Source organism: Fringilla coelebs (assembly GCF_963513975.1).
Source record: "Fringilla coelebs genome assembly, chromosome: 29".
NCBI classification, from domain to species: Eukaryota; Metazoa; Chordata; class Aves; order Passeriformes; family Fringillidae; genus Fringilla; species Fringilla coelebs.
Window position 1 is genome coordinate 2,935,033 of NC_140055.1, and position 26,576 is coordinate 2,961,608.

A 26,576-nucleotide genomic window follows, 5' to 3' on the forward strand; every position below is an offset into this window, starting at 1 on the left:
CCCGCCCTTCCAGGGGGGAATTTCTCCCCAAATTCTTTTCATCTGCTCATCTCGGATCTCCTTGACTCAGAATTTTCACAGTACTTGTGATTTTGTTGGAGCAACCAAGTGATTTCCTAAAGGTGGAGCAAAGCTGCTCGTGGTGGGTCAGAAATCCAGAAAGTTCTGCACCCCCAGCTGCCCCTCTTGGGACAGGGGAGGGAGGAGGAAGAACAGCAGCAGGAATCTGCTGGAATTGAATTTTACAATTTTAGGCAGCTCTGGAGGGGTTTGAGCTCTGCTCCTTGGCAGAATCCTCCAGCTGGGCAGGTGCTGATCTGTGAAATCGGCTGCTGAATGACATTAAACCAAATCAAAATAAAAAATGGGATTTTAAAATTATTTCTGTGAAAAAACTGATTGGCTTGCAACAACAAGAAGAAAACTGCTCCTGAGGAAGGAGAGCAGCTCCACAGGGGACACTTTGGGAAGTGAATAAAAAACCCAACCCCAGCCAGACCCAGCAGTTCTGTGGCAGCAAAACCCCAAATTCCTGATGTCCTTACTGAGGAAGCTGCTGAATGACATTAAACCAAATCAAAATAAAAAAATGGGATTTTAAAAATTATTTCTGTGAAAAAACTGATTGGCTTGCAACAACTTCAAGAAGAAAACTGATGCTGAGGAAGGAGAGCAGCAGGGGACACTTTGGGAAGTGAAGCTCCACACCTGGAGGGGTGCAGGAATAAACAACCCAACCCCAGCCAGACCCAGCAGTTCTGTGGCAGCAAAACCCCAAATTCCTGATGTCCTTACTGAGGAAGCTGCTGAATGACATTAAACCAAATCAAATTAAAAAATGGGATTTTAAAATTATTTCTATGGAAAAACTGACTTGGCTTGCAACAACTTCAAGAAGAAAACTGCTCCTGAGGAAGGAGAGCAGCTCCACAGGGGACACTTTGGGAAGTGAATAAACAACCCAACCCCAGCCATACCCAGCAGTTCTGTGGCAGCAAAACCCCAAATTCCTGATGTTCCTGGCTGCCTTACCCTGCTCAGGTAGGCCTGGGCGAAGGCCAGGTCCTTCTGCTCCCGCAGGGGATCCCTCTCCAGGATGTCCTCGTCGTAGAGCAGCAGCAGCTTGGCGGTGTCCTTGCTGCCACGGGCCCTGCCCCGCCTGCTGCGCGTCCTGTGGGAGCTCCTGCCCTTCCCAGGCGCTTTCAGGCTCTCCCCTGTGGAGGAGCAGAGGGTTCAGAGGGGGCAGGAGCTCTGCCAGGGCAATGTTCCAACAGAAATTGTTGTGAAATCGATGCAAAATGGACATTGTGATGCCTGGAGGTGGAGGAGAAATAAACTTCCCACCAAAATCCTCATTTTGCTGCTTGTTTCCACAGTATCTGACTGGAGAGATTTTTTTTCCAGCTTTTTCTGGAACTAAAATAAAAAAATCCTGCACCACCAGGGCAGAACAACCTGGAGGGGAACAGAGAGACAGCACAAGGCCAGAGCTGTCTGTTAGCCCTGCCAATTTTAAATTATCATAGTTAAAATCACAGATAAACACCTGATGTCAAAAATAGGGAGCTAACAGGGGTCACATCCAGATTTTTGGGGCTTTAGGTTCAGGGATCTGTTGATTTAATGGGCTGAGGTCCCCTCAAAATTCACTGCTCAGCTTCATTTGGCACTTGGAGTTTGTTTTTTGTTTCCCTTTCTCATCATGACCTTGTCTGACAAAACTCAGCTTAGCAGAGCTTTGGCTGTTTAATGTTGGTGTAAAATGATCAGGGGGCACAAAGCATCAATCTGTCTGAGGAGAGCTGGGACTGGCCCCAGAGCTGGATTTCCAGCTGGAAAACAGCTCAGATCCATCCAGGAAGGAAACCCAGGGAGGATCCAGGGAATCAAACCCAGAGAGGATCTGGGGATGAAACCCAGGGAGGATCCAGGGAATCAAACCCAGACAGGATCCAGGGAATCAAACCCAGGGAGGATCCAGGGAATCAAACCCAGGGAGGATCCAGGGAATCAAACCCAGGGAGGATCCAGGGAATCAAACCCAGGAGGATCCGGGGAAGGAAACCCAGGGAGGATCCAGGGAATGAAACCCAGGGAGGATCCAGGGAATGAAACCCAGAGAGGATCTGGGGAATCAAACCCAGGGAGGATCCAGGGAATCAAACCCACACAGGATCCCCAGGTTTGTTTGCCCTGCAGAGAGCAGCTCTACTTCCCCACCACCTGTGTCCAAAAAAACCCAAAAGAACTCACTGCTGGCACCCCAAAAACCCCAAAGAACTCAACTGCTGTCAAATCAAAAAAACACCCAAAGAACTCACCTGGGATCCATAAAACCCCCAAAGAGCTCACCTGGTGTCCATAAAACCCCCAAAAAACTTACCTGGTATCCATAAACCCCCAAAGAACTCACCTGGTGTCCATAAAACCCCAAAAAACCCCAAAAACCTCACCTGGGATCCATAAAACCCCCAAAGAACTCACCTGGCATCCAATAAACCCCAAAAAACCTCCAAAGAGCTCACCTGGGATCCAAAAAACCCCCAAAGAACTCACCTGGGATCCAAAAAACCCCCAAAGAACTCACCTGGTGTCCATAAAACCCCCAAAGAACTCACCTGGTGTCCATAAACCCCCAAAAAACTCACCTGGTGTCCATAAAACCCCAAAAAACCCCAAAAACCTCACCTGGGATCCATAAAACCCCCAAAGAACTCACCTGGCATCCAATAAACCCCAAAAAACCTCCAAAGAGCTCACCTGGGATCCAAAAAACCCCCAAAGAACTCACCTGGGATCCAAAAAACCCCCAAAGAACTCACCTGGTGTCCATAAAACCCCCAAAGAACTCACCTGGTGTCCATAAACCCCCAAAAAACTCACCTGGTGTCCATAAAACCCCAAAAAAACCCCAAAAAACTCACCTGGTGTCCAAAAAACCCCAAAAAACCCCCCAAGAACTCACCTGGTGTCCAAAAAACCCCCAAAAACTCACCTGGTGTCCAAAAAACCCCAAAAAAACCCCCAAGAACTCACCTGGTGTCCATAAAACCCCCAAAGAGCTCACCTGGTGTCCATAAAACCCCCAAAAAACCCCAAAAAACCCCCAAAGAGCTCACCTGGTTTCCAAAAAAACCCCAAAAAACCCCCAAAGAGCTCACCTGGTGTCCCTAAACCCCAACCCCCCCAGCTCTCACCTGCTGGCGCCCTGTGAGCCTCCACCTGTGGTGAAGCCGCCGTGGCCGCGCTCAGGGCGGATTTGGGCTCCTCGGAGGGATCCCCACAGGTGTCATCGTCCTTCTGCGAGCTCTCCATCCCCTCCCCTTCCTCCTCCTCCTCCTCCTCAGGCTCAGAGTTCTCCTCCTGGGAATTCTCTTCTTCTGAATCTCCCTCTTGGCTCAAACGTCTCTCTGTCGCCAGCCAGGTCAGCTTCTCCATCGTCTCCTTAGAAAAAACAAAATTTAAAATTCACATTTTTTAATTTAATTTGATTTAATATCATTCAGCAGCTTCCTCAGCAGCCAATTCCACAGATCAGCTGAAGGATTCTGCCAAGGAGCACGACTCAAACCCCTCCAAGAGCTGCCTAAAATCAGAAAATTCAATTTCAGCATCTGCAAATTCAGCAAATGAGGCCTGAATTTAAAAGGGGTTCATTAATGATTCCTTAATGATCATCTCAAAGGATTTCTGGAATTTTTGACCTGCAAAGTTTAAATCTATTTGCAATATATTCCCTTAGTCTGGGCTTAAAATGTGCCCAGGAAAAGCTGGGTTTAACCAGCACAATGCCAGTTATCAGCCCACGTTCCCAGTGGGATTTCCAGTGGGATCCTCAGTGGGATTTCCAGTGGGGTTCATTAGTGATTCCTTAATGATCACCTCAGTTCTTAAAGGATTAATGGAATTTTTGCCCTGAAAAGTCATTTTTACTTTTTTTACTTGAAGCACTTCTCAGAGAGCACTGAGAGTTATCAGCCCACGCTCCCAGTGGGATTTCCATGGGATCTCCATGGGATTTCCAGTGGGATTTCCATGGGATCTCCAGTGGGATTCCCAGTGGGATTTCCGTGGGATCCCCAATGGGATTTCCATGGGATTTCCGTGGGATCTCCAGTGGGATTTCCATAGCATTTCCATGGGATTTCCATGGGATCTCCAGTGGGATTTTCATGGGATCCCCAGTGGGATCTCTGTGGGATCCCCACTGAGATTACCATGGGATCCTCAGTGGGATCCCCAGTGGGATTTCCATAGGATCCCCAGTGGGATCCCCAGCGGGATCTCCAGTGGGATTTCCATTGGGATCCCCAGTGGGATTTCCATGGGATCTCCAGTGGGATTTCCATAGGATCCCCAGTGGGATCTCCATGGGATCCCCACTGAGATTTCCATGGGATCCCCAGTGGGATTTCCATGGGATCTCCAGTGGGATCCTCAGTGTGATCCCCAGTGGGATTTCCATGGGATCCCCAATCCCCAGTGGGATTTCCATAGGATCCCCAGTGGGATTTCCATGGGATCCCCAGTGGGATTTCCATGGGATCTCCAGTGGGATTTCCGTGGGATCCCCAGTGGGATTTCCAGTGGGATTTCCATAGGATCCCCAGTGGGATTTCCAGTGGGATTTCCATTGGGATCCACAGTGGGATTTCCAGTGGGATTTTCATTAGGATCCACAGTGGGATCCTCAGTGTGATCCCAGTGGGATTTCCATGGGATCTCCAGTGGGATCTCCAGTGGGATTTCCATGGGATCCCCAGTGTGATCCCCAGTGTGATCCTCAGTGTGATCCCAGTGTGATCCCAGTGTGATCCCAGTGGGATCCCTGACCCCACAGGCTGTTTTAGGACCCCCACATTTGTCCCTTTTTTAAGCCTTTTCCAAGTTTTCTCTTTACCTGCAGTTCTGGCACTGACAGAATCGACTCCTCTGAGGCCGATGACATCTCCTCATCCTCATCTTGTGTCAAATCATCAAAATCATCCTCCTCCTCTTCCTCCTGGCCCTCCCTGTCCCCCGCAGCCTCGGGGCCGGCCGGGGTGCCCACGGACTGCCCGTCGATGCTGGGGGATCCCTCCGGCCTCCCCGGGGGGCTGCTCAACTCTGCCTCCCTCTCAGCCGGCCCAGGGGGGTTCTTTGGGGAGTCCCCGGTGCCCGGGGGCCCTGCAGCCCCCCCAGGCTCCCCCTGGGCAGGGGAGGGCAGAGCCTGCCCTTCCTCCTCTCCCCTCTCCTGGCTGTGCTCCTTCTTGGGCTCCTCCCCGCAGGAACACGCCGCCTCCATGTTCAGCTCCTGGCCCAGGCCCAGCATGAACTCCTCCTTCCCTTCAGCACATGGCAGATCCCTTTTCTGGGCCGGCTTGGCTTCTTTGGGAGCCTCACTTAAATCTTCAGTCTTGATTTCCACCGAGGCATCAGCATCTTCTAAGTGAGGCAAAAGCTCCACCACTGGCAGGGGCTCTGCTGTGCTCCCATCTCCCTCTGCCACTGCCCAGCTGCAGCAGTCCCCCTTGATCCCCTTGTCCTTCATGTCCTTTGTGCCACCCTCCTCCTTTGGGGACAAGGTGGAGCAGGGCACAAAGAGGTCCGGGGGCTCCACCTTGGGCTCCACTGCAGGAAAAGCGCCTGGAGCGGGGAGCAGGGTCAGCTTCTCCTCCCCTTCCCCGCCAGCAGGAGCAGACAGACCCACAGGGCTGGGAGAGACGATCAGGGACGGGATGGAAGAGGTGACCAGAGGCTGGCTGAGGGGGCAGGGGAAGGAGGAGGGATTCACCAGCAGGGTGGTGACGGGGATGGCCTGGGCGCCACGGCCCACGGCCGGGCCCAGGGGCTGGATCACGTTGCAGCCATTGGCGATGTTCAGCACCTTCACCGTGGTGGCAGGCACGGTCAGGATGACGGGGGAGGGCTGGATCAGAGGGGAAGCTTTGAGCAGGGGGGCAGCCCTGCTCCCCTTTCTCCTCTGGCAGCCCTTGCGCGCGCACGGCTTGCGCGCCCGCGTCCCGCCCGGGGCCGGCGGCGCCGCCTTGGGCTGCAGAGCCGCCGCCTCCGAGGCCACCAGAGCTGGGGCTACAGCAGCTGGGAAGGCTTGTCTGCAGCTGGGCTGGCCAGCGCTGAGAACATTCTGGAACTCCAAGGCGTCCCCAGCTCCCAGCACTGCCGGAACTTTGAGGGGCGGCGGCGCCGGCTGGATGGGGCGGGGGACGCGGCCCCGGACCCTGCCGGGGGCGGCCTCCGCCTGGGCCAGCTTCTGGCTCTTCTGCACGCTCAGGGGGCTGGAGCTGGGCTGCAGGCAGGGGCTGGGCCGGATCAGGACGGGTTTCAGAGCTGCAGACCTCTGCCTCCGCCAGGGCCTCCTGGAGAAGCGGTTGCCCAGAGGTTTGAGGGTGAGCACGAGCCCCTTGGGCATCAGCAGAGGGTATTTGTCATCGCCCTCCCTGCCTGGAGCTTCCTTCTCTGGCCCCACAAGGGCAGGTTCTCCCTCAGGTGAAGCTGGTGTGTCCTTGGCATCCTCTGCCAGCTGCTTCAGCTCTGCCTGGATGGAGGGCAAGCTTGCCTGAAAGGAAAAAGAATTCATTGATTCATTGATTTATTCATTGATTCATTCATTGATTCACTCATTCATTGATTCATTAATTAATTGATTGATTGATTCATTGACTGATTGATTCATTCATTGATTCACTCATTCATTGATTAATTCATTAATTCATTGATTGATTGATTCATTGACTGATTGATTGATTCATTCATTGACTGATTGATTGATTGATTCATTCATTCACTGATTCATCGATTCACTCATTCATTCATCCATTCATTCATTCATTCATCCATTCATCCATTCATTCATTCATTCATCCATTCATCCATTCATTCATTCATTCATTCATTCATTCATTCATTATTTATTTCTGTATTCCCACCCTCACCCATCAAGAGAGCTTCCTCCACCTGCTTCTACAACAGGTTTTATTTCCTTTATACTTTAATAGCACTTTAAATTCATGAGTTGCACTGCAAACCTTCAGGAGACTCTGAGATGCTGGGAGAAAACAAAGGTTTTTTTGGTTTATAAAGGTTGTGTTAGTAAACACAAGATTTTGTGGGAAGGAAGTTGACTGTGTAAGAGAAATGGATTTTATGGCATTTGAGTCCAGTTGTTCCCTTGGGCACAGGCTCCCTGCCTGCCTGACTCACAGGAATGGCCTCTGGGCCTCCAAGAAAAATCCACAGAAAAAGGAGATCCACAAGGAAAAAATCCAGGAGGGGAAAAAAACCACAAAGGGAAAAAATCCACGAAGGGGGAAACCCACAAGGAAAAAAATCAAGAAGGGGAAAAAATCAAGAAGGGGAAAAAAATAAGAAGGAAAATCAAGAAGGGGAAAAAATCAAGAAGGAAAATCAAGAAGGGGAAAAAATCCACGAGGGAAAAATCAAGAAGGGGAAAAAATCCAGGAGGGGAAAAAATCCAGGAGGGGAAAAAATCCAGGAGGGGAAAAAAAATCCAGGAGGGGGAAAAAAATCCAGGAGGGGGAAAAAAATCCAGGAGGGGGAAAAAAATCCAGGAGGGGGAAAAAAATCCAGGAGGGGGAAAAAAATCCAGGAGGGGGAAAAAAATCCAGGAGGGGGAAAAAAATCCAGGAGGGGGAAAACCCACAAGGAAAAAATCAAGAAGGGGAAAAAATCAAGAAGGGAGAAAATCAAGAAGGGGAAAAAACCCACGAGAGGAAAAAAAATCCAGGAGGGGAAAAAAATCCACGAGGGGAAAATCCACAAGGGGAAAAATCCAGGAGGGGAAAAAAAAATCCATGACGGGAAAAAAATCCACCAGGGGAAAAAAAACCAGGAGGGGAAAAATCCACAAGGGAAAAACCCTACAAGGCGAAAAAATCCATGAGGGGAAAAAATCCACGAAGGGAAAAAATCCACGAAGGGAAAAAATCCACGAGGGGAAAACCCACAAGGAAAAAAATCAAGAAGGGGGAAAATCAAGAAGGGGAAAAAATCCACGAGGGAAAAATCAACAAGGGGAAAAAATCCAGGAGGGGAAAAAATCCACGATGGGGAAAACCCACATGGGGAAAAAATCCACAAGGGGAAAACCCTACAAGGGGAAAAAATCCAGGAGGGGAAAAAATCCAGGAGGGGGAAAAAAATCCAGGAGGGGGAAAAAAATCCAGGAGGGGGAAAAAAATCCAGGAGGGGGAAAAAAATCCAGGAGGGGGAAAAAAATCCAGGAGGGGGAAAAAAATCCAGGAGGGGGAAAAAAATCCAGGAGGGGGAAAAAAATCCAGGAGGGGGAAAAAAATCCAGGAGGGGGAAAAATCCACAAGGGGAAAAAATCCACAAGAAAAAATCCACGAGGGGAAAAAATCCACGAGGGGAAAAAATCCACGAGTGGAAAAACCCACGAGGGGAAAAAACCCACGACGGGAAAAAACCCATGAGGGTAAAACCCACAAGGAAAATGCACACCACACCAAACAAAGCCCCAACCTGCCCCACAGCAGCTCCTGGGCTGAGCACAGAGCAGGGATCACCTTCAGCCAGAAGGGCAGGCGCTGCTCCTCCCGCTCCAGCGGCGCCTTCCACTCCTGCGGCTCCAGCTCCTCACAGCAGCGCAGCAGCACCGGCAGCTGCTTGGTCTTCTTGTAGTACTGTGGGACAGAGCCAGGGCAGCAGGGACAACAGAACAATTCCTGAGCCAGAGCCAGGGCCAGCAGGGACAACAGAACAATTCCTGAGCCAGGATTCAGCCCAGCGAGATCAAACATCAACAGCAGGAGCTGGCTGCCATCCTGCTGCGCCCACAGGCAGCTGGGCAGGGGCTCTTTGCTTGGGTCTGGTTTGGTTTGACCTGGTTTGGTTTGGTTGGATCTGGTTTGGTTGGATCTGATCTGGTTTGGTTGGATCTGGTTTGGTTTGGCCTGGTTTGGTCTGGTCTGGTTTGGTTTGGCCTGGTCTGGTTTGGTCTGGTTGGATCTGGTCTGGTTTGGTTGGATCTGGTTTGGTTGGATCTGGTTTGGTTGGATCTGCTCTGGTTTGGTTGGATCTGGTCTGGTTTGGTTTGACCTGGTTTGGTTGGATCTGGTCTGGTTGGATCTGGTTTGGCTGGATCTGGTTTGGTTTGGTTGGATCTGGTTTGGTTTGACCTGGTTTGGTTGGGTCTGGTTTGGTTTGGTTGGATCTGGTCTGGTTTGGTTGGATCTGGTCTGGTTTGACCTGGTTTGGTTTGGTCTGGTTTGGTTGGATCTGATCTGGTTGGATCTGATCTGGTTTGGTTTGGCCTGGTTTGGATTGGTCTGGCCTGGTTTGGTCTGGCCTGGTTTGGTTGGATCTGGTCTGGTTGGATCTGGTTTGGTTTGGCCTGGTCTGGTTTGGTTGGATCTGATCTGGTTTGGTTTGGTTGGTCTGGTTTGTTTGGGTCAGATAAATCCAGTTGTTTTCTCTGGTTTTGTTTCATGCAGCTGTTGTTGGATCTGGTTTTGTTGGATCTGGTTTTGTTCCCAGCAGTTTACAGGACAGGATCACTGCCCACATTTAAAAATTTGTTTCAATTTTGCCACTCAAAACCTCACCTGGATGAATTTTTAATCAGGATTACTGAGTTTTACCAGGATTATCTGAGCTCTAAAGAGTCAAACCAGTATCCAAACACCTCCCAAGTCCAGTGGCTGAGGGAAATCAAAGGTTAAATCCTCACAAGGGTGACATTGGATTTCAAATGAGAGGCCACTCAATTTTGTTTCAATTTTGCTACTCAAAACCTCACCTGGATGAATTTTTAATCAGAATTTCTGACTTTTACCAGCCCTATCTGAGCTCCAAAGACTCAAACCAGTATCCAAACACCTCACAAGCCCAGATTGAGCCTTTTATTTCCCAGGCTGAAGGAAATCAAAGGTCAAACCCTCCCTGCCAGCACAGGGGTGACATTTTTGGAATATTTGAAAGGAGAGGAGGACAGAGCAGCAGAGCCCTGCTGGGAGGAGGCAGGGGTGCCCTTACCCTGATGATGTTGTCAGGGGCTCTGTTCATGGTCAGGTTCTTGATCCTCACTGTCAGCTGCTGGGCAGTCTTGGTGGGCAGCAGATATTTGCTGATCAGGGGTTTGGGGAAATCCGTCCCCTCGAAATGTTTCAGCCCTAAAGCCAACAGGCTGGAGAGGGAAAGAGGGAAGGGAGATGAGATTGAAATTCCCCTTTTTGCACCAATTTTGTACAGAAATGGCAGCACCTACTTGTCCTCTGCCTTGGTGAAGACGATCTTGTCTCGGGGAGGGTTTGCCCTCAGGGAGCAGATGGGCAGCAGCTCTGGGTACATAAAAACCTTCCTGGTTGCCAGAATCCAGGCCACTTGCTTTGGCAAACAGGAGAATTCATTTCCTGTGGAAAGAACTGTTGTAGTGTGTTGCAATCTCCTGTTTTAGACTTCCCAGTCCTTTCCCAGGTAGCAAGAGCTTCTCTGTTTTCCTCCCCCTTTCTCTTCCTAAGTGATGTCCATCAAGTTTAACATCCCAGCAAGGGCGTCGTGTGATTGGCAGAAGCTCCAAAGATTCCTCTCAGCCCTGGGCCATTGGCCTGTCTAAGTGTCATTGTCCCCTGAGACTCGCCCTCTCCCACCTGGTTGGTAGCTCACCTATCCTCTCCCCCCACCCCCTGGGCTTAAAAGGACCTGGGACCATGGACCTGGGCTTAAAAGGAGCTGGAGACCATGGACCTGGGCTTAAAAGGACCTGGAGAACATGGACCTGGGCTTAAAAGGACCTGGAGAACATGGACCTGGGCTTAAAAGGACCTGGGACCATGGACCTGGGCTTAAAAGGACCTGGGACCATGGACCTGGGCTTAAAAGGACCTAGAGACCATGGACCTGGGCTTAAAAGGACCTGGAGAACATGGACCTGGGCTTGAAAGGACCTGGGACCATGGACCTGGGCTTAAAAGGAGCTGGAGACCATGGACCTGGGCTTAAAAGGACCTGGGACAATGGACCTGGGCTTAAAAGGACCTGGGACCATGGACCTGGGCTTAAAAGGAGCTGGAGACCATGGACCTGGGCTTAAAAGGACCTGGGACCATGGACCTGGGCTTAAAAGGACCTGGGACCATGTGGCCTGGATTCTACTGTAGCTGTTACCAAGATTCAGAGATCTGAGACCCTGGAATAAAGCTCTGGATTAAACCCTGTGGTAGAATCCTCTCCTTTCTTCTTCACCTAGCCTAAGGACTTTTACCAGAGGTAAACCTGAGTTCTTACCAGCCTGGACTTGTTCTCAGTGTCTAGCTGCTACATCCAGCTAGCCAGGGGGATCTCTGTGGTGAAATATTATTCCAATATTTGGCGCCCAACGTGGGGCTCGAACCCACGACCCTGGGATTGAGAGTCCCATGCTCTACCGACTGATATCGGAATAATATTCCAATAAAGAGCAGACAGAATTGTGTGTGGATGGATGTTTCTCACAGCTCTTTTACTGCTCCTGTCACTGCTTTCAGTGCAAAAAAGAATTTCCTTCTTGTTTCCAGAATCTGCAGATTTCCTCCTTTTTTCCCTTTTAAGTTTATCAGCAAAAGGTGAAATTCTTTTCTCCTCCCATCTTTTCTTTTGCTCTGTGAGCAAGGCAAAGACCAAGTGGCCACTCTGAGCCAAGAAACACTTTAATTATATTTTAATTAAGAAATAATTAGCTTCTGATTGTGATGGTGTGAGTGACAACAGCTGGATTGTCTCACTCTTTATATGAGACTGAAAATGGAATTAAAGTTCTTTAAAACACCTCTGAATTGCCCAAAATCTGGGCACAATCCACCCTGTGGGAAATGGATTTGTAGGAAATTGGTGTAGCAAACACTTTAAATATAATTGCAATTAAGAAATAATTAACTTCTGACTGTGATGGTGTGAGTAACAACACCTGGTTTGTCCCACCCTTCCCAGGAGACTGAAAATGGAATTATAAAACACCTGTCAGTTGCCCAAATCTGAGTCAGAAAAGGGCACAATCCACCCTGTGGGAAATGGATTTGTAGGAAATTGGTGTGGAGGCCAAGAAACACTTTAAATACATTGAAATTAAGAAATAATTAACTTCTGATTGTGATGGTGTGAGTTACAACACCTGCACTGTCCCACCCTTCCCAGGATGCTGAAAATGGAATAAAACACCTCTGAACTGCCCCAAATCTGGGCACAATCCACCCTGTGGGAAATGGACTTGTAGGAAATTGGTGTGGCAAACACTTGAAATATTTTGTAATTAAGAAATAATTAACTTCCTATTGTGCTGCTGTGAGTGACAGCACCTGCACCGTCCCACCCTTCCCAGGATGGTGAAAACGGAATAAAACCCCCAAATCTGGGTCAGAAAAAGGCACAATCCACCCTGTGGGAGATGGCTTTGTAGGAAATTGGTGTGGAGGCCAAGGAACACTTTAAATACATTGTAATTAAGAAATAATTAACTTCTGACTGTGCTGCTGTGAGTGACAACACCTGCACCGTCCCACCCTTCCCAGGAGGCTGAATTTGGATGAAAACCCCCCAAATCTGGCCCAGACCACCCCCCTGCCCCCCTCACCGCTCTTGGCCGCCTTCCTGGGGCTGCTCTCGGCGGGGATGCGGGCGTGGAAGTCCTGCAGCAGCCGCAGGGCCCCGGGCAGGTTGCAGGGCTGGAAGTGGCTCTGGAAGCGCGGGCTCTGCGGCGCCTGGCGCAGCCGCGAGTTACGGGCGAAGCTGCACAGCTCGCTCTGCGGGACGGACACACGGACAGGGGAAAGGACAGACAGACTGTGAGTGATCAACTGTCAGAGGGGTGTAAACTGAAATGTACAGTCAGACTGTGAGTGATCAACTGTCAGAGGGGTGTAAACTGAAATGTACAGTCAGACTGTGAGTGATCAATGATCGGAGGGGTGCAAACTGAAATGTACAGTCACAGCTCGCTCTGCGGGGCACAGACACACGGACAGGGGAAAGGACAGACAGACTGTGAGTGATCAAATGGCTGTAAACTGAAATGTACAGTCACAGCTCGCTCTGCGGGACGGACACACGGACAGGGGAAAGGACAGACAGACTGTGAGTGATCAATGATCAAATGGGTGTAAACTGAAACGTACAATCACAGCTCGCTCTGTGGGGCAGACACACGGACAGCGGGAAAGGACAGACAGACTGTGAGTGATCAACTGTCAGAGGGGTGTAAACTGAAATGCACAGTCAGACTGTGAGTGATCAATGATCGGAGGGGTGTAAACTGAAATGTACAGTCACAGCTCGCTCTGCGGGACAGACACACGGACAGGGGGAAAGGACAGACAGACTGTGAGTGATCAATGATCAAATGGGTGTAAACTGAAATGTACAGTCAGAGCTCGCTCTGCGGGACGGACACACGGACAGGGGAAAGGACAGACAGTGAGTGATCAACTGTCAGAGGGGTGTAAATGGAAATGTACAGTCAGATTGTAAATGATCAACTGTCAGAGGGGTGTAAATGGAAATGTACAGTCACAGCTCGCTCTGCGGGACAGACACACAGACAGCAGGAAAGGACAGACAGACTGTGAGTGATCAACTGTCAGAGGGGTGTAAATGGAAATGTACAGTCAGATTGTAAATGATCAACTATCAGAGGGGTGTAAACTGAAATGTACAGTCAGACTGTGAGTGATCAATGATCGGAGGGGTGTAAACTGAAATGTACAGTCACAGCTTGCTCTGCGGGACGGACACACGGACAGGGGGAAAGGACAGACAGACTGTGAGTGATCAATGATCAGAGGGGTGTAAACTGAAATGTACAGTCAGATTGTGAATTATCAACTGTCAGAGGGGTGTAAATGGAAATGTACAGTCACAGCTCGCTCTGCGGGACAGACACACGGACAGAGGGCAAGGACAGACAGACTGTGAGTGATCAACTGTCAAAGGGGTGTAAACTGAAATGTACAGTCAGATTGTAAGTGATCAATGATCGGAGGGGTGTAAACTGAAATGTACAGTCACAGCTCGCTCTGCGGGACGGACACACGGACAGCGGGAAGGGACAGACAGACTGTGAGTGATCAACTGTCAGAGGGGTGTAAACGGAAATGTACAGTCAGACTGTGAGTGATCAATGATCGGAGGGGTGTAAACTGAAATGTACAGTCACAGCTCGCTCTGCGGGACGGACACATGGACAGGGGAAAGGACAGACAGACTGTGAGTGATCAACTGTCAGAGGGGTGTAAACTGAAATGTACAGTCAGATTGTAAATTAAAAATGATCAAATGGGTGTAAACTGAAATGTACAGTCAGATTGTAAATGATCAGCTGTCAGAGGGGTGTAAATGGAAATGTACAGTCACAGCTCGCTCTGCGGGACAGACACACGGACGGTGGGCAAGGACAGACAGACTGTGAGTTATCAAATGGGTGCAGACTGAAATGTACAGTCACAGCTCGCTCTGCGGGACAGACACATGGACAGCGGGCAAGGACAGACAGACTGTGAGTGATCAATGATCAAATGGGTGCAAACTGAAATGTACATGAGTAATTATAAATAAATGAATCTTTCTAATGAATAAATGATAAATTACAGAAAGTTCCTGAGTTTGCCCAGGAATAATTTGAATTTCTGCATATTTTGGGTTTTCCTCACCAGGAACATCTGGGTGGTGGCGGCCTCCGAGCTCAGGGCGGGGTTGGAACTGGCCAGGAGATGGATCTGGGTCAGGAGCTGAACGTGCTGGGGAGAAAAACGGGAAAAATTGGGAAAATTGGGGAGAAAACCGGGAAACTGGGGAAATTGGGGAGAAACCGGGAAATTGGGAAAATTGGGGAGAAATCCGGGAAATTGGGGAGAAAACCGGGAAATTGGGAAAACTAGGGAGAAACCGGGAAATTGGGAAAATTGGGGAGAAAACCGGGAAAAATTGGGAAAACTGGGGAGAAATCCGGGAAATTGGGAAAATTGGGGAGAAAACCGGGAAAAATTGGGGTTTTGGGGAATAAAATCAGGAAAATTGGGGTTTTTAATCAGGAAAATTGGGGTTTTTGGGGAATAAAACTGGGAAAATTGGGGTTTTTGGGGAATAAAATCGGAAAAAAATCAGAAAAATTGGGGGTTTTGAGGAATAAAATCAGAAAAATTGGGGTTTTTGGGGAACAAAATCAGGAAAATTGGGGTTTTTGAGGAATAAAATCAGAAAAATTGGGGTTTTTGAGGAACAAAATCAGAAGAAAATCAGAAAAATTGGGGTTTTTGAGGAACAAAATTGGGAAAATTGGGGTTTTCGAGGAATAAAATCAGGAAAATTGGGGGTTTTGGGGAATAAAATCAGGAAAATTGGGGTTTTTGAGGAAAAAAATTAGAAAAAAAATCAGAAAAATTGGGGTTTTTGGGGAAGAAAATTGGGAAAATCGGGGCTTTTGAGGAACAAAATCAGGAAAATTTGGGTTTTAATCAATTTATCACAAATCCAAGGAAGTGGAAAGCACAGAGATATCTCCTCTGACTGCAAAAAAATCTTAAAAGCAATTAAAAAACGGAGGGGAAATTTTAATATCCGCTGGCAGGAAGTTTATCAGAGAGTTTTGAAGACATTAAAGGTTTTTGGGCAGTTTCACAGTTTTTGTGCCAAATCCTCATCGTGACCAGCCCAGAAATTCATATTTTTATACAAAAACCCAGAATTATTTCATTAATTTAATTTAAAATGATTTAATCTCTCCCAATTCCCATTCTCGAATCCCTCCCCAGGGACAGCAGGAGGGGAAAAAAATGTAAAAATTCAATTTAGATGGAGAATGTGATTTTTAAAAAGGGAGGAAATGGTGCAAAAAGGGATTTTTAGGGAATAAATCATCACCACCTGCTGCATCTGCTGCTGCAGCCGCCTCCTCTGGGCATTGTCCAGCACCAGGCTGGGCTGGGCTCTGCCCCCCTGAAATTTGGATTTTTCAGCCTCCTGGGGAGCTCTGAGCGAGGATTTTTTCATCCTCAGCTGCTCCAGTTGTTCCTTCACCGTCTGGTGCTGCTTGTTGAGCAAATTGGCCAGGGGCTCCTCAAACCTGAGGGGAAAATTGGAGTGTGGAGGGAATTTAATCAATAAATGGATATTAATGGAATCAATAAATGTAAATCAGTGTAATCAATAAATGTAAACCAGTGTAATTAATAAATGTAAATAAGTGTAATCAATAAATGAAATCAATAAATGTAAATCAGTGCAATCAATAAATGTAAATCAGTGTAATCAATAAATGTAAATAGGTGTAACCAATAAATGTAATCAATAAATGTAAATCAATGGAATCAATAAATGTAATCAATAAATGTAATCAATAAATGTACTTAAATGTAATCAATAAATGTAATCAATAAATGGACATAAATGCAATGAATATTGTAAATAAATGCAATAAATAATGTACATAAATGTAATCAATAAATGCAATCAATAATGTAAATAAATGCAATAAATAATGTACATAAATGTGATCAATAAATGCAAAAATATGTAATCAATAAATGTAATCAATAAATGTAATCAATAAATGTAATCAATAATGTAAATAAATGCAATAACTAATGTAAATAAATGTAATCAATAAATGTAAATAAGTGTAATCAATAAATGTACATAAATGTAATCAATAAATGTAAATAAATGGAATTAATAAATGTAATCAATAAATGGACACAAATGTAATCAATAGATGGACATCAATGCAATGAATAATGTAAATAAATGCAATAAATAATGGACATCAATGTAAGCAATAAGCATAGTCAATAATGTAAATAAATGCAATCAATACTGGACATAAATGTAATCAATAAATGCAATCAATAATGTAAATAAGTGTAATAAATAAATGTAAAATGCAATCAATAAATGTAATCAATACTGTAAATAAATGCAATAAATAATGTAAATAAATGTAATCAATAAATGGACATAAATTTAATCAATAAAATGCATTAATAAATAGCCATAAATAAATTATTAAACAGCCATAAATCAATAAAATAATTAAATAGCCATAAATCAATAAATTAATAAATATCCATAAATAAATAAATAAAATTTTAAAATAGCCATAAATAAATACAATAAATTACTAAATAGCCATAAATCAATAAAATAAATTAATAAAATATCCATGAATAAATACAATAAATTATTAAATAGCTATAAATCAATAAAATAAATTAACAAAACATCCGTGAATAAATAAAATAAATTAATAAATAGCTATAAATCAATAAAATAAATTAATAAAATATCCATGAATAAATAAAATAAATTCATAAATAGCCATAAATCAATAAAATAAATTCATAAAATATCCGTGAATAAATACAATAAATTCATAAATAGCCATAAATCGATCCAGCAAATAGAGACTTTTGCCTTAAAGAATTCTGTACACAGATAAAACCCGGGAAGGAACACTAGCAGAAGGAAAATGAAATTTGAATTATTTCTGAAGGCCAAACAAACACAGAGGGAGCGGAGGGTGCGGGATCGGCGTTTGTGGCTGGGGCGGAGCTGCGGCCCCCGGGCACGGCTGAGCCGGGGAGCCCCGAGCGCCCAGCGCTGCTGTGGCTCCTGTCCCAAACAGAGCCGGGGGCTGGAGCGGCCCTGCCCCGGAATGAGGAGCGACGGATGGACACAGACAGACAGACAGACACAGCTCCTGTCCCAAACAGAGCTGGGGGGCTGGAGCGGCCCTGCCCCGGAATGAGGAGCGACAGACAGACAGACAGACAGACAGACAGACAGACACACAGACAGACAGACCGACAGACAGACAGACACACACAGTTCCTGTCCCAAACAGAGCCGGGGGGCTGGAGCGGCCCTGCCCCGGAATGAGGAGCAACAGACGGACAGACAGACAGACACACAGACAGACAGACACACACCCCACAGCTCCTACCCTGCCCCGGAACCAGGAGCGGCGCCCGCAGACAGACAGACAGACAGACAGACACACACACACATACACATACACAGACAGACAGACAGACACCCCCACACCCCACAGCTCCTGCTCTGCCCCGGAACCAGGAGCGGCACACACAGACAGACAGACAGACACACACACACATACACAGACAGACAGACACACCCACACACCCACAGACACATACACAGACAGACAGACACACACACAGACAGACAGACACACACCCCACAGCTCCTGCTCTGCCCCGGAACCAGGAGCGGCGCCCACAGACAGACACACACACACATACACATACACAGACAGACAGACAGACACACCCACACACCCACAGACACATACACAGACAGACAGACAGACAGACACACACACACAGCTCCCGCCCTGCCCGGAACCAGGAGCGGCACCCACAGACAGACAGACAGACAGACACACAGAGACAGACAGACAGACACACACACACACACACACAGACACACAGACACCCACAGACACACACCCACAGCTCCTGCTCTGCCCCGGAACCAGGAGCGGCGCCCACAGACAGACAGACAGACACAGACAGACAGACAGACAGACACAGACGCCCGCCCACCCCGCGGTTGCCGGGGATGCAGGGGGATCCTGACCTGAGAGAATCCCAGAGCACGGCTCGGTTTGGGTGGGAACAGACCCAGAAACTCCCCAGGGCCAGGGCAGGGACCCGGCCAGCGCCCCGGGGTGCTCCCCACCGGCCCCGGGCACTGCCAGGACTGCCAGGACACCTTCCAGCACCCCAGCCCTGCCCAGCCTGGCTCTGGGCACTGCCACAGCTGCTCTGGGAAATCCATTTTCATGGATTTAATCCCAAACATTTGGGATTGGGGAGCTCAGGAGTTTCAGCTCCTCACCCCCCAGTTTAGGTGCAAAGGGGATTTTTGGGCGATGTTCTCATGGAACCAGGGAATGGTTTGGGTTAAAATAGACCCAAAAACTCACCCAGTCCCATGGCAGGGACATTTTCCAGCATCCCAGGGTGCTCCCAACTGGCCCTGGACACTTCTAGGACGCCTTCCACCATCACAGCCCTGTCCAACCTGGTCTTGGACCCTTCTAGAAGCAGCCACAGCTGCTCTGGGAAATCCATTTTAATGTATTTAATCCCAAATGTCCAAAGATTTGGGAGCTCAGGAGTTTCAGCTCCTCACCCCCCCAGTTTAGGTGCAAAGGGGATTTTTGGGCAATGGAATGGTTTGGGGTTGAAATTGACCCAAAAACTCACCCAGTGCCAAGAGCAGGGACATTTTTCACCATCCCAGCCCTGCCCAGCCTGGCCCTGGGCACTGCCAGGGGCAGCCACAGCTGCTCTGGGAAATGTTTGCATGGATTTAATCCCAAATATTCATCCTTAGCTCAGGAGTTTCAGCTCCTCACCCCCCCCAGTTTAGGTGCAAAGGGGATTTTTGGGTGATGTTCTCATGGAACCAGGAATGGTTTGGGTTGAAATAGACCCAAAAACTCACCCAGTGCCAGGGCAGGGACCTTCCACCATCCCAGCCCTGTCCAACCTGGCCCGGGGCACTGCCAGGGGCAGCCACAGCTGCTCTGGGAAATGTTTTCCTGTCTTTAATTTCAAGCATCCATCCTTAGCTCAGGAGTTTCAGCCCCTCACCCCCCAGTTTAGGTGCAAAGGGGATTTTTGGGATAGGGAATTCTCCTGAGCAGTGAATGAACCATGAATTACAAGCAGTAAAGTCAACAGTGGCAAGCAGAAGGAAAAGAATCACTTGAATTTTCCAATCCCACAAACAAAAACAGCTCAGAGCCTCCAGAAGAGCAGCCTGAGCTGCCAGGCCAGGTTCTCTCTCTGGGGGTACCAGAGGCTTTTCCTCAGAGGAATTCAGGACACAAACAAAGCTCCTACCTGAGCGCCTGGGGGGTGTTAAAATTCGGCCTGGACTCTGTGACAGCATCCCCATCCTCTGGCCTTTCGTCCTTCATGCTGGAGAAGCCCATCTCACCCTGGAACTGGCAGCACACAGCAGTCAGGAGGAGAGAGATCAAGGAAGGAATTGAACTTTTAATTAAGGTGGTGATGATCTGCTCGGCACAGAGCTTCACTCCAGGAAATCCCTACAAATCTTCATTTTAGGAAATTCCTACAGACACTTCAGGAAATCCCTGCAGAGCTTCAATCCTGGAAATCCCTGTAAATCTTCATTTCAGGAAATACCTACAGACACTTCAGGAAATCCCTGTAAATCTTCATTTTGGGAAATCCCTGCAGAGCTTCATTCCTGGAAATCCCTGGAGACCCTCAGGAAATCCCTGTAAATCTTCATTTTAGGAAATCCCTACAGACCCTCAGGAAATCCCTACAGAGCTTCACTCCAGGAAATCCCTACAAATATTCACTTCAGGAAATCCCTACAGACACTTCAGGAAATCCCTGCAGAGCTTCCCTTCAGGAAATCCCTGTAAATCTTCATTTCAGGAAATCCCTGCAGAGCTTCACTCCTGGAAATCCCTGTAAATCTTCATTTTAGGAAATCCCTGCAGAGCTTCCCTTCAGGAAATCCCTGTAAATCTTCCCTTCAGGAAATCCCTGCAGAGCTTCACTCCAGGAAATCCCTACAAATCTTCACTCCAGGAAATCCCTACAAATCTTCACTCCAGGAAATCCCTACAGACCCTTCAGGAAATCCCTGCAGAGCTTCACTCCAGGAAATCCCTGTAAATCTTCCCTTCAGGAAATCCCTGCAGAACTTCACTCCAGGAAATCCCTATGGACACTTCAAGAAATCCCTGGAGATCTTCAAGAAATCCCTGCACATCACAGAGCTTCACTCCTGGAAATCCCAACAGACCCTCAGGAAATCCCTACAAATCTTCATTTTAGGAAATCCCTACAGACACTTCAGGAAATCCCTGCACATCACAGAGCTTCACTCCAGGAAATCCCTGGAGATCTTCCCTTCAAGAAATCCCTACAAATTCTCACTTCACAGAGCCTCACCTGAGGAAATCCCTGCAGAGCTTTATTTCACAGACCTTCACACCAGGAAATTCCTACAGACACTTCAGGAAATCCCTGCAGAGCTTCACTCCTGGAAATCCCAACAGACCCTCAGGAAATCCCTACAAATCTTAATTTCAGGAAATCCCTACAGACACTTCAGGAAATCCCTACAAATCTTCACTCCTGGAAATCCCAACAGACACTTCAGGAAATTCCTACAGATCTTCACTTTTGGAAATCCCTACAAATCTTCCCTTCAGGAAATCCCTACAAATCTTCATTTCACAGACCCTCACTTGAGGAAATCCCTGCAGACCATCAGGAAATCCCTACAGATCTTCCCTTTAGGAAATCCCTATAAATCTTCACTCCAGGAAATCCCTGCAGATCTTCACTTCACAGATCCTCCTTTCAGGAAATCCCTACAAATCTTCACTCCAGGAAATCCCTACAAATCTTCCCTTTGGGAAATCCCTGCACACACTCCAGGAAATCCCTGCAGAGCCTCAGGAAATCCCTACAAATTTTCATTCCAAGAAATCCCTGCAGACACTTCAGGAAATTCCTACAGATCTTCACTTTTGGAAATCCCTATAAATTTTCCCTTCAGGAAATCCCTATAAATCTTCACTCCAGGAAATCCCTACAGATCTTCACTCCAGATCTTTTAACCTGGAGATCTTTTAACCTGGAGATCTTTTAACCTGGAGATCTTTTAACCAGATCTTTTAACCTGGAGATCTTTTAACCTGGAGATCTTTTAACCTGGAGATCTTTTAATCCAGATCTTTTACCCAGATCTTTTAACCTGGAGATCTTTTACCCAGATCTTTTAATCCAGATCTTTTAACCAGATCTTTTAATCCAAATCTTTTAACCTGGAGATCTTTTAACCTGGAGATCTTTTAATCCAGATCTTTTATCCAGATCTTTTAACCTGGAGATTTTTTAATCCAGATCTTTTAATCCAGATGTTTTAACCTGGAGATCTTCCCTTCAGGAAATCCCTGGAGATGTTCCTTCCATGAAATCCTCTCAGATCCTCCCCTCCCAAAGCCCAAGAGGCCCCAGCAGTGGCAGAGCCCTGGCACAGACCCAGCACTGAGCCCCCTCCCAGTGCCACCTCCCAGTGCCACCTCCCAGTGCCACTTTGTCACTCACTGTCTCAAACAGCTCCTCCATCAGCTCATTCACCTCCTTTTCTGCAAACAGAAAGAAAAAGGATTGTCAAGATGCCTTTTCCAAGAAACACTCGGCAATCCTGTCAGCAAATCAGCTCAGTTCATTTCTCTCACAAAGGGAAATCCTCCTCCTAAAAACAGAGGGCCAAAAAAAGAAAATTCCTTTTTTAATGCTAGGCCCAAAAAAAAAACCCCAAAAAAATGAGCTGAGATTGTCTGGATTCTAAAATATCACACTAAATTTCATCATGCAAATGAGTTTCTAAGTTATGTAAAGCTGCAGTAAGACCTAAAGCAAGTGTGGCTTTTTGCAAAGTCTGTGAGGACTTCAAAATCTAATTAAATTCAATCACAAGGCATGCACTCCAGCCTGAAGCTTTCAGAATGTATCATCACCTAATTTCAGGTTTTACTGGCACCTAAATATTTTTCTTCAGGCTGTGCAGCACAGCAGCTCAGCCCAGATCTTTGCAGAGAGCCAAAAGCTGATCAAACCAATGTGCAGATCTTTAAAATAAAAAAAAAAAAAAAAAAAATAAAAAAAAAAAAAAAAAAAAAAAAAAAAAATAGAATAAAATAAAATAAAATAAAATAAAATAAAATAAAATAAAATAAATCCTTGCTACAAAACACTTCCCAAACAGACAGGAGGGGGAATTGCTGGGGAACTCACTGGTGATTCTCACAGCACGGTCATTCCTGAAATCCTCTGTGTCTGGCTCATCCAGGTCTTCCAGGAAATTGTACTCAGGGTCATCATCATCATCAGCTTCATCTGCAAAGGATTTTTGATCAGGTTTTGTCACCAGCAGCTGCTCTGTGCTCATTTCACCAAGAATTAACTGGAATTAACTGGAATTACTGGATTTATGGGAGGAATATCAAACCCATCCTCCTTTCACACTGAGCTGCCCCCATCCCCATCCTGCAGAGCTGCCCTGGGTCTCTGGGATCTGAGTTTTATTAAATTTAGGAAGAGTGCAGCAGTGTCATTTCAGTTTCTGGTTTATATTCCATTTGCACAACTGTGAGCAACCAGAAAATACAGGAAAAAAAAGGAGGCTGGGTCCCAGAGCTTGTTCCTGTTTCTTCTCAAAAATAAAAACTTTTTCTACCCAAAAAACCTCCAAAAAGTGAATGTGGCCCAAGCAAGGAGTACAACACGCTGGGATTCAGGTGCATCAAGGGTTAAATCCACCACTTCCCTTGGTGGCTGCCAGCTCCTGACATCTTTACAGATTTTACAGAAATATTTACAAGTGAGACACCCCAAGTTTAAACACTCTGACAAAGGGGGAGGTGAGGAAAGCTGATTGCAAGGGGTTAAAAACTGAATGGTTGCAGAGAAAAATATCATGTATAAATAAAAAAACAAAGCTTTGAACGCAAATTAATGGGGTTTGTCACAGCAGTGACCCCTCCAGGTACCTCCATCTGCCACATCAGCATTCATGAGCAAGTTCTGATCAAGATCTGATCACGTTCTGATGAAGTTCTGATCAAGTTCTGATCAAGTTCTGATCAAGTTCTGATCAAGATCTGATCACGCTCTGATCACGCTCTGCCATGGCCTGCCCAGAGAGGTCTTGGCAGCCTAAATGTGGCAATTTTAACCCAAATTAAAGATGCTTTCCCCATCAGTGAGCCCTGCAGCTCCAGCTCTGGCAGGTACCTTCATTCTCCACATCATGAGCAAGATCTGATCAAGATCTGATCAAGATCTGATCATGTTCTTATCAAGTTCTGATCACGGTCTGATCACGTTCTGCTATGGCCTGCCCAGGGAGGTGCTGGCAGCCTAAATGCTGCAATTTTACCCCAAATTAAGGGTGCTTTGCACACCACTGACCCCTCCAGCTCCACCTCTACCAGGTACCTTCATTCTCCACATCATGATCAAGTTCTGATCAAGTTCTGATCACACTCTGATCGCGCTCTGCCATGGCCTGCCTAGGGAGGTGCTGGCTGCCCAAATGCTGCAATTTTACCCCAAATGAAGGGTGCTTTGCACACCAATGACCCCTCCAGGTACCCTCATTCTCCACATCACCATTCATGAGCAAGTTCTGATCAAGCTCTGAGCAAGTTCTGATCAAGATCTGATCACGCTCTGCCATGGCCTGCCCAGAGAGGTCTTGGCAGCCTAAATGTGGCAATTTTAACCCAAATTAAAGATGCTTTCTGCATCAGTGAGCCCTCCAGCTCCAGCTCTGGCAGGTACCTTCATTCTCCACATCATGAGCAAGATCTGATCAAGGTCTGATCACGATCTGATCAAGGTCTGATTACGATCTGATCAAGGTCTGATCAAGGTCTGATCACGTTCTGATCACGCTCTGCCATGGCCTGCCCAGGGAGGTGCTGGCAGCCCAAATGCTGCAATTTTACCCAAAATTAACGGTGTTTTCCACACCAGTGAGCCCTGCAGCTCCACCTCTACCAGGTACCTTCATCCTCCACTTCATGAACAAGATCTGATCAAGATCTGATGAAGCTGTGATCAAGATCTGATCACAATCTGATCATGTTCTGATCAAGTTCTGATCACGTTCTGATCGCGTTCTGCCATGGCCTGTCCAGGGAGGTGTTGGCAGCCCAAATGCTGCAATTTTACCCCAAATTAAGGGTGCTTTGCACACCACTGACCCCTCCAGCTCCACCTCTACCAGGTACCTTCATTCTCCACATCATGAGCAAGATCTGATCAAGTTCTGATCAAGTTCAGATCAAGTTCTGATCACGTTCTGATCACGCTCTGCCATGGCCTGCCCAGAGAGGTCTTGGCAGCCTAAATGTGGCAATTTTAACCCAAATTAAAGATGCTTTCCCCATCAGTGAGCCCTGCAGCTCCAGCTCTGGCAGGTACCTTCATTCTCCACATCATGAGCAAGATCTGATCAAGATCTGATGAAGCTGTGATCAAGTTCTGATCAAGATCTGATCAAGATCTGATCAAGTTCTGATCACGTTCTGATCAAGATCTGCCATGGCCTGCCCAGGGAGGTGCTGGCAGCCCAAATGCTGCAATTTTACCCCAAATTAACGGTGTTTTCCACATCAGTGAGACCTGCAGCTCCACTATACCAGGTACCTTCATTCTCCACATCATGAGCAAGATCTGATCAAGATCTGATGACGTTTTGATCACCCTCTGATCACGTTCTGATCACGCTCTGCCATGGCCTGCCCAGGGAGGTGCTGGCAGCCCAAATGCTGCACTTTTACCCCAAATGAAGGCTGCTCTCCCCAGTGTGACCCCTGCAGGTACCCTCATTCTCCACGTCGTCGTTCATGAGCCCCCACAGCCACCTCTCCCACTCCTCGTCGTCGCCCGTGCTGGGCTCGTACATGTCGGGGGTGATGTCGGGCGCGCGCAGCTCGGCCTCCAGCTGCCCCAGGGGCACGTCCTTCAGGGGCCGCTTGGAGCGCGTCCTGAAGGCGATCAGGCTGTCCTCCAGGGGCTGCAGGGACAAATGGGACCTTCCTGGGGGGCTCAGCCCACAACAAGGCACGGGGTGGTGGGGAAAAAGCGGTGAAGGCACGGGAAAAATACATAAAGGGTTCCCGGAAGGTACGCGGAAAAGGGCAGAGTGTCCTGGGAAAAACAGCCAGGGAAAAAGTCACAAAGTCCCTCCAGAAGGTGCCAGAGAAAGCACAGATCATCCCAGGGAAAAACCCACAAAGTCCCTCCAGAATGTCCCAGAGAAAGCACAGATCATCCCAGGAAAAAACCCACAAAGTCCCTCCAGAATGTCCCAGAGAAAGCTGAACATCCCAGGGAAAACAAAAAAAACAACTACAAAGTGCCCCCAGAAGGTCCCTGAAAAAACCCACAAAGTCCCTCCAGAATGTCCCAGAGAAAGCACAGATCACCCCAGGAAAAAAAAAAACTCACAAAGTTCCTCCAGAATGTCCCAGAGAAAGCCCTGAACATCCCAGGAAAAAACCCACAAAGTCCCTCCAGAATGTCCCAGAGAAAGCACAGATCATCCCAGGAAAAAACTCACAGATCATCCCAGGAAAAAACTCACAGATCATCCCAGGAAAAAACCCACAAAGTCCCTCCAGAATGTCCCAGAGAAAGCTGAACATCCCAGGGAAAAAAAACCAAAAAAACAACCACAAAGTGCCCCCAGAAGGTCCCTGAAAAAACCCACAAAGTCCTCTCAGATGGTCCTTGAAAGAAACCCAGAATGTCCCAGGAAAAAATCCACAAAGTTCCTCCAGAATGTCCCAGAGAAAGCTGAACATCCCAGGAAAAAACCCACAAAGTCCCTCCAGAATGTCCCAGAGAAAGCCCTGAACATCCCAGGGAAAAACCCACAAAGTCCCTCCAGAATGTCCCAGAGAAAGCACAGATCATCCCAGGAAAAAACTCACAAAGTCCCTCCAGAATGTCCCAGAGAAAGCCCAGAATGTCCCAGGAAAA

At 47.4% G+C, this 26,576-nt stretch overlaps 1 protein-coding gene across 3 annotated transcripts in view; it reads right to left on the reverse strand.

Moving 5' to 3' along the window:
• LOC311164081 (GON-4-like protein) overlaps positions 1–26,576 on the reverse strand; it is a gene marked incomplete at its 5' end in the record, with an annotated part of 53,272 nt that overhangs the window by 12,511 nt on the left and 14,185 nt on the right. For 2 of the 3 annotated variants that reach the window (XM_084223374.1, XM_084223373.1), the window contains 13 exons: positions 1,033–1,214; positions 3,198–3,444; positions 4,901–6,556; positions 8,544–8,660; positions 10,012–10,162; positions 10,244–10,388; positions 12,584–12,752; positions 14,655–14,741; positions 15,868–16,066; positions 19,872–19,975; positions 22,128–22,168; positions 22,821–22,922; positions 25,416–25,608. In XM_084223374.1, the coding sequence (XP_084079500.1) occupies positions 1,033–1,214; positions 3,198–3,444; positions 4,901–6,556; positions 8,544–8,660; positions 10,012–10,162; positions 10,244–10,388; positions 12,584–12,752; positions 14,655–14,741; positions 15,868–16,066; positions 19,872–19,975; positions 22,128–22,168; positions 22,821–22,922; positions 25,416–25,608 (3,393 nt within the window). The remainder of the gene's footprint in view (positions 1–1,032; positions 1,215–3,197; positions 3,445–4,900; positions 6,557–8,543; positions 8,661–10,011; positions 10,163–10,243; positions 10,389–12,583; positions 12,753–14,654; positions 14,742–15,867; positions 16,067–19,871; positions 19,976–22,127; positions 22,169–22,820; positions 22,923–25,415; positions 25,609–26,576) is intronic. The other variant, XM_084223375.1, reaches the window with a different exon arrangement.